Source organism: Vulpes lagopus, chromosome 1, assembly GCF_018345385.1.
Source record: "Vulpes lagopus strain Blue_001 chromosome 1, ASM1834538v1, whole genome shotgun sequence".
NCBI lineage: Eukaryota > Metazoa > Chordata > Mammalia > Carnivora > Canidae > Vulpes > Vulpes lagopus.
In genome coordinates, this window is record NC_054824.1 from 185,611,533 (window position 1) to 185,619,004 (window position 7,472).

The 7,472-nt window shown below is 58.8% G+C and overlaps 1 protein-coding gene across 2 annotated transcripts; it reads right to left on the bottom strand.

Annotated features, from left to right (window-relative positions):
- Positions 1–1,018: 1,018 nt before the first annotated feature.
- On the bottom strand, positions 1,019–6,171 carry LOC121471247 (NADH-cytochrome b5 reductase 1). 2 transcript variants are annotated; one of them, XM_041721725.1, is made up of 10 exons: positions 6,039–6,171; positions 5,515–5,664; positions 5,337–5,409; positions 4,836–4,942; positions 4,472–4,601; positions 3,683–3,766; positions 2,732–2,817; positions 2,174–2,273; positions 1,662–1,834; positions 1,019–1,263 (listed from the first exon to the last, which is right to left on the bottom strand). In XM_041721725.1, the coding sequence occupies exons 1-9, from the start codon at positions 6,051–6,053 to the stop codon at positions 1,662–1,664; spliced, it is 918 nt and encodes a 305-aa protein (XP_041577659.1). In that variant the 5' UTR covers positions 6,054–6,171; the 3' UTR covers positions 1,019–1,263. The 2 variants fall into 2 exon arrangements, with proteins under 2 accessions (XP_041577659.1, XP_041577649.1); XM_041721715.1 differs by having other exon boundaries at positions 1,019–1,834.
- Between the last annotated feature and the right edge of the window lie 1,301 nt (positions 6,172–7,472).

A 7,472-nucleotide genomic window follows, 5' to 3' on the forward strand; every position in this document is an offset into this window, starting at 1 on the left:
TTGAGTTCTTTGTGGCGGGGGAGGGCTAAGACCTACCTTGGTCAGAACCGTATCCTCAGGAACTAGCACAGTGCTTGGCAGGTGGCAGGTCCTCTTGAATGTTTGTTGAGTGAATGAGTGAAACCCATGTAAGACAAGGAATGCTTTTGGGTGGGAAATTGTGCGTCAGGTTGCTTCACCATTTGAGCCTAAGGATCCGATGCAAGATCTTTCTTTTTGGAGGCAAGGTGGCCACAGGTGCCTCACAGAGCACGGCGGCACACACACACTGGCTGATCAAGAAATGTTTGATGGAATACTAGTGACACAATTTACTGAGGACTCTGCTATGCGGAGGGGTGAATTCTGTGGGTCCCACAAGCCTTTCTTTTGGGGCCCAGGGAAAGCAAGACATAGTTGCATACAGAGAAGCAATGTCAACCTTCCTCCTGAGACTGATTTCCTGTTCTGTCCCAATTGGACTAACAAAGACCTGAGGAAGCTGCCCTAGTCCAACCCTGGGAGAAGGGGCGGATTATCACAGCAGAGGCCAAGGGCAGTCAGGACGGATGGGCCTGGGGGAGGCCAACTCTATCCGGGCACCAAGTCTGGCTGGGGCTGGTGAGATCAGGTTACTAGTCAAAGGAGAAAGCTTCCCTCCCAAACAGCAAGACAAGACTTTAGTTTGCCAGGTGCCCTGAAGTCCAAGTACGGTGAAGGAAGGACCAGGAGGAAGAAGGGAAAGGGTGGCCAAACCAAGCGACCACTGTGATCATACCTGGGTTCCAAAAGCATCTGCTCTAACTTGTGTCCTCCCCCACCCTTAAAAGCCTCCAGGGAGAAGCTGAGCTTCTGGCTCTGCAGAGGCAGCTGTTAGGTGATCCCTGAGTTCGGTGGCAGGTCATATTTCAGCACATGGCACTACTGCTCAAAGGTTCTCTGGAAGGCCTGGGAGAAATTCTGTGCTGGAAAATACTTCCTCCCAAGATCCCCAGGCATGAAACGCCTCAGAAATAAGGACCCCAAACACAGCAACCCCTTAGGTACAACACAGGGGCCTGAGCCCCATTTATTTGCATAGCCAGAGGTTTCTGCTGCAGGCACGTTCTTAGACTGTGGATAGTCGTCTCCTTCCAGCCTGGGCAGGGGCAGGGAGAGACACACACACAAATACATATTTCAGATTCCCTTCTCTGGGGTCTAAAGAAATCATTTTCTTCCTTCCTCAATCTCTATGAGACGGTGTCTGTAAGGCTGCTCCACGTGCACTCGCACGTGCAGAATCTGCTTGGGTTAAGCACCAAATATTAAGGAAAACCCGTTACACAGATTGTTCCTTTCGTCACACACACACACATACACACACACACACACTGTGATGCTACCATGGAACGAATGTACATGCTTCCTTCTTTCTGATCCGTGGAAGAAACCGCTCCATGGGCCTGAGCTGGACCTTCAATCACAGGGAGATTAGGGCTGTGGGGGTGGGGCTTCCAGAGAGCAATTCAGCCTCCACCCTCTTCCATGGCTACATGGGTTTTGTTCCTGCGGGTGTCATCCAGATTTGGGCTCCAGAGTTAAGACAAAAAGGCTGATACTGTCAGGAAAGGAATCTAGGGCTTATAGCATGAGTACTGTCTGAGGATAACTGCAGGGAAACAGGACCCCAAGCAGGATGCTCAGTAGGTGAATCGCATCTTTTGTGAGTAGCCCAGTTTGTCCAAGTTGGGATGGCAGGCCAGCTGCACCATCGGGGGTGGCCCACAGAGCAGCAGCAGCACGTCGTCCCCTGGGGCGGGCAGGTGCTCCCGGATCATGTCGGCAGTCACGAAGCCCTTACTGTAGGCCCAGTCTGAAGTAGAGAAGAGAGGAGAGAGCAGATACTCCAGACTCTCGCTGGCAAGGGGGCGGGATACCAGAAGGTGGGGAGGGGTGAATCCTGGGTAAAGCCCCCTGAGAAGGCATCGAATGGTAGCAGCAGCTAGGTGGGAATCCCCGGTCAGCTCCAGCTGCACAGCCGTCCCCACCACCCCCCGGAAAACAGGGACCAGAAGGAAGGGGCCCAGGAGAGCACTAGGTCTGTGCGCTCACACTTGGGAGTTTGGCAGTGGCACGGGTGATCGGTTTCACTTAAGTCAGAACCCCCGGGAGGAGGCCCTGATTTGGGGACATCCCTAAATGGGGAGGGTACCTTCTGGGGGGTGATCCAGAGTGAACCAGAGCTTGAAGCGATTGGGATATCGGGCCTGCAGCTCCTCCAGGTCCTCCCGCAAGATTATGTCCTTTTCGGTCTGAAAGGGGGAAGCAAAGTCTTAGGAACCTCCTCAGGCCCACGGAAGAAAAGGTTCTCTGCTGTAATTACCCTCCAACCCGGAGAGAAATAGAAAGTTCTAGGAATAAGCAAGACTTTTAGAGAGGTAGCATGAGGAGAAGGAAAGGGGAAGAGGCTTTATTTACACACTCTGAAGGAAGAAAGATGGACTATTTAACAGGGGAAATCCAAGGAGCAACCTTCCAAACCTAGAACTAGGTTCCTTAACTGTTTTCTTTTCATTTTCCCTTAGGGGCCAGGGAAGAATTTTGCTCAATGCTGTCTTCCTTGGCGGCAGGAGAGGGTCCTGTGCCGTGCAGGGGGACCTCGGGCAGAGGCCGCAACAAGCACTGGAGCAGCTCTGCCTGCCGGGGCCACATCGCTCAGCCTGCCTCCGCCACCACTCTGAAGACTGAGGCCTGACGTAAGTAAACCAACCTGGTTGGCAAAAAGCAGAGAGCACTGGGTTGGATCTTCAGGGTCTTTCAGGATGGCCCGGATCAGCTGTAGCATCGGGGTGATTCCTGCAAAAAGCCCACGGTGAGCTAGGATGGCCCCAGCCCCTGCCCCGCCCCTGCTCCTTAGCTGACCAACCTCTCATCTTCGTTCTGCTCCGTCTTCCCTTAGCACCCTAATCCTGTCCTCCTGTGCATCCTGCAGCACTGACGTTGCTTGACCCCACACTCACCTTCATAGGCGAACTGTGGTCATGCTCACTATTCACCTAAGATCATGCCGTTGAGATCCTTCTAAGGAACCAATCTCAGACTCTCCCTCTGAACGTCTATTGGAGGCTAGGACTCACATGACTACTTACTGATTCAACAATGAAGGTTCTGGAACACTGGGCTTATGGGTTCAGTGCATGGGCTTTGGAACTGGACAGAGCTAGATACTAATCCTCCCTCCGGCCGTTATTATTTAACCCTTGTGGAAACCATTCCGCCTCTCTGAACCTCCACTGTTTTCATCTGTAAAAGGGAAAAACTAACATCTGCTTCATAGATACAGATATAAAGTGAGGGGAATAGCGTCTGATATTTAGAAACATCCAGTGTTTGTTCATTTTCTTCCTCTTCGACTCCTCTACTTCTAGCTGCTTCTCTATTCTCACCTAAAGATTATTAGAGTCATTCAATTGGAGGTCTTGGGAGCGCCCACCTGGTTTATTTCTCTCATTCTATTAGTTAAAAAAAAATTTAAAAAAATTTTTTTTGTTTCTACCTGATTATGATTTTGTTTTTCAGATACTGGGAGGTCTAGGCATTGCCAGGAACCCCCTGATTAATAGCTTGGCTGTGATTACCGAACCTTCTGAGGATCACTTGGGTATTTTCATGGCAACAATCAACAATGGTGGGAGAGAACGGCCCCTCAAGGGACATACACCTGTTCCGCCGGCAATCATTCCCAGTTTCTTCGCCACTTGGGGTTCTGGCGGAGATTTTTTGTTGGGCTGAATGTTGAAATTCCCTGAGAAGTCCAGAGAAGAGAGGGGTGGAAGAAAAAAGTCAATATAGGGAAATAAGAAAACAAATACAAAACTGAAAATATGTCCCAGGCTGCTCTGAAATTTCAGCTGCTCTGAAATCAGATCCTGGAGCTTCGATGGAGGCTTGAGTTGAGCAGCCCTGACAACAATACACTTGAGGGACAATGGGGCCAGGACTATCTGTCCCATGTGGCTAAGTACCAGTCAGCTTGGGGCCGCCGCCCGGTGAGTCATCAGCTGCCTCTGGCAGGGGGTCACTCCCTGGCGAGGGCGCCAGGCAAGGGGCCAAATGTGGCTGTGTTCCCGAGTGGCCCAGAGCAGCTCCAGGGGCTTGCTAATGCCCGCAGCTGTTCCCAGGGGCAGGGGCGAGAGGAGCGGTCTCTGGCCACCTGACACTCTCTGTCTGAGAAGCGAATCCCTGAGGGACGGAAAGGGAGGCACCGGTTTGCCACAGGCACCCCCACAGCCCTCACGGCTGGGACTTCTGGTGGATGACAGAGAACCGATCCCTGGGGCTAGCGGAGCTGAGAAATATGCCTTCCGTCCCACCCGTGCTAGTCTGAGGGAGGCGCCGCTCTGGTCCTTGCCCGTGAGCACACGCACGCAGGCGCACGCACAGCCGCCCTGTGCCAGGACTGGGGCACCGGGGAAGTGTGAGTCCGGCTCAGGGAGGGGAGAGGCGTTACCTCTCCCCGTGTAAGTGAGCAGCCCGCTGGGCCCTCGGAACTCCACCACGTCCCCAATCTTCAGGCTGTTCAGGTACTGAGACATCTTCCCTCCGTCAGGAAATTTGGGGTGTACGCCCTTCATGTAGACCTGGTGACACAGAGTGGAAAGCGCTTTACGTGGAACGTCGCTGCCTTCTGAGCTCCAGCCAGACGATCCTCCCTGAAGCTGGGGCAGGAACGGCAGCACTGGCCTCCCCAGTCCACGTACCGTCTTCATGTGCCCCAAGCGCACGTGCCTCCCGTATCAGCACATCTCGGAAGTTTACCAACTCCGGCAGGAGAAGGACAGGGAGCTCCCGAGGGCTCCTTTGTGCTCCCTTACCTTGATGACAAGGTCCACGTAGCCTAGGTCCTCATCGCTTGTGACAGGCGTGTACGGCCTGATGACCAGGCTGCCGTCGATCCGGGCAGACAGGTAGACGTGCTTGCCTGGGGGCATGTGGAGAGCTACACGAGGCCGCTGGCTCCCCGTCAGCTTTCAAAACACTCAAGGGGGTTTGGGAGGACAGGGATGTCTTGCTTCCTGGCATGGTTCCAGTGAGCTACTCGGCAGCGAGGACCCTTTGGGCCCCCAGTTGATCCCTCATAAGCCCCCGTCACTGGAGACACTCCTCGGTTACTGCCAGGGCCTTAGCAGCAGTGGGGGAGCGAGGTCTGGGCAGCGAGAGAAAGCGTTTGCTCCAGGGGAGGTGGAAACAAGCCCTGCAGGGAGGAGGAAGAACGGGGAGGGCGAGGGCTGTCCGGGGCACCCTGCAGCTCACGGGTCCAGAGCTGGGGAGGGAGGGGGAATCGCCAGGGACAGGGGCCGCCCGCGCGTCCTTACCCACGGGCAGCCCCAGGACGTGGTGGGCGCTGGGCAGGGCGAAGCGGAACCTCTTGGTGTTGTGGCTCACGGTCTGGGGGAGGCACGACGCGGTTCACCGGCAGGTCCTGCGGCCAAGCCCCGAGGGCACCCGACCCCAGGGACGGCCCGACCCCGCCGCCACCCCCCCCAGACTCACCGTCCTGTCCAGCAGTCGCAGCAGGTACTTCTCATCCGGGTCCAGCAGAGTGACCTTCGGCCGGCGGGACCTCCGGGCCAGGTAGGAGCCCAGGGCCAGGCCGAGCATAGTCAGCAGCCCCACGCCCAGGGAGGCCAGCAGCGCGGGGCCCTGCGGGTAGAGGCCGCGTGGCCGTCACGCTGGCGGGGGCTGGCCGGGGCTGGCCGGGGCTGGCGGGGGCTGGCGGGGGCTGGCCGGGGGCTGGCGGGGGCTGGGGGGGCTGGCGGGGCTGGCCGGGGCTGGCGGGGGCTGGGGGGGCTGGCGGGGCTGGCCGGGGCTGGCTGTCCCGCTCCCGACGACCAGCCCCTCGGCGGGCGCCCGCCAGCTGCAGCGCCGGAGCCTCCCAGGGCCGGGGTTCACCGACTGGGCGTCCGGGGCGGGTGCACAGCCCTCCGGGGCGGGCCGGGGCCGGAACCCCCGCTCGGAGCTGAGCGCCCAGCACAGCTGGGCCGGGGCCCCCGACGCGGGCAGGGCGAGGGTCTTACCGGCTGGAAGCCCATGACCGAGCACCTCGTCGTCCGCCGCGGGGTCCGCCGCCAGATCCCACAATGCGCCTCGGGGCGGGCGGGGGCCTGGCGGGGCGGGCGGGGCGGGGCCGGGCCCCAACGGGGCGTGGCCTGGTGGGGGCGTGGCCGAGCCGTCCCTGGCGTGGCCGGGGCCTGGCGGGCCCTAACGGGGAGGGGCCCGATGGGGGCGTGGCCTAGGGCGTGGTCTGATATGGCTGGGCTGGGCCCTAACGGGGCGGGGCCTGGTGGGGGCGTGGTCGGGCCGGGCCCTAACGGGGCGTGGCCTGACGTGGCCGGGCCGGGCCCTAACGGGCGGGGCCTGGCGGGGGCGGGGCCTGGCGGGCCCTAATGGGGCCGGCGCCGGTGGGCGGGGCCTGGGCGGGGCCTGCCATGGCCAGGCCCTAACGGGGCGGGGCCTGGCGGGCTCTGAGCCGCCCCGCTTGCTCCCGACTCGGTGGCCGGGTGGGGGGCCCGGAGCCCCCGGATCAGTCCAGGACCCTTTGGGAGCGCCGCTCCAGCCCCCTCCCCGTCTAGCCTTCCGCTCCTGCCGCTTCGGTCCGCTCACCCGAGCTACACGGGAGTCGGTTACGTGCAGAGCCACACCGCGCGGGGGCCTGGACCCCGGGTCCGCGGGCGCTGCCGGGAGAGCGTGTGCCGCAGGAGGGTGGCGCGGGGCTCCTCCGGGGGTGGACGGTGCGGCGGAGCAGCTTCGTCTCCTGGTCTCACCACACGGGCCCGGCTGAGCAGCGCCGGACCGCCGGGGCCCCTCGGTAGCTTCCCTTGGGGCAGGTGCCTTCCTGTCCTGCCCTGGGTTCCCCGACCTCGGGGTCAGAGACCCGGGACCGTATGGAGCCTAGTCCGCGGCCCTGTCGAGAGGCTTAAATGAGACCCGTGGTGTTCCTGACGCACTAGCTGTTAGAGCAAAGCACTGGCCAGATGTCAGCTACCGTGACGGCCCAGATTGCACTGACAGCGCCTCGGCACTGAGCTCTGCTGGCAGCAAAATGGGACAAGAGGAGTCAGAAATAGATGCTGAGAGCCACCGGCGCGGCACGTTTGCCAAGATGGCCATTCCTTCTCGTTCACAGTTTCCCAACCAGATTGACGTGTCCTTGATTTCTTCTGCGATCTCTTGCCTTGGCTCATAGATACACACCTTGATTTTCACAGGTGTCATCCGTGTGTGTGTCCTGTTCTCCTCTCCTTGAAGGTCACTGGTCTTACTGGATTAGGCCCCACTCTAACGACCTCTTTATTTATTTATTTTTTATTTTATTTTTATTTTTTTCTAACGACCTCTTTAAAGACTGTCTCCAAAGAGAGATCCATTCTGAGGCTAGAGGCTAGGACCTCAATATATGAATTGTGAGGGGGCAGGTGACACAATCCAGGCCATAGTAGAGGGGTCCTATT

Bases quoted from the DNA above. Each gene is read 5' to 3' on its own strand.
- LOC121471247 (XM_041721725.1), bottom strand. The intron at 5,410-5,514 runs GTGAGTCTGGGG...TGCCTCCCCCAG, and splicing joins TGCGACTGCTGGACAGGACG to ACCGTGAGCCACAACACCAA. The intron at 2,274-2,731 runs GTTGGTTTACTT...TCCCCCTTTCAG, and splicing joins CTCTGCTTTTTGCCAACCAG to ACCGAAAAGGACATAATCTT.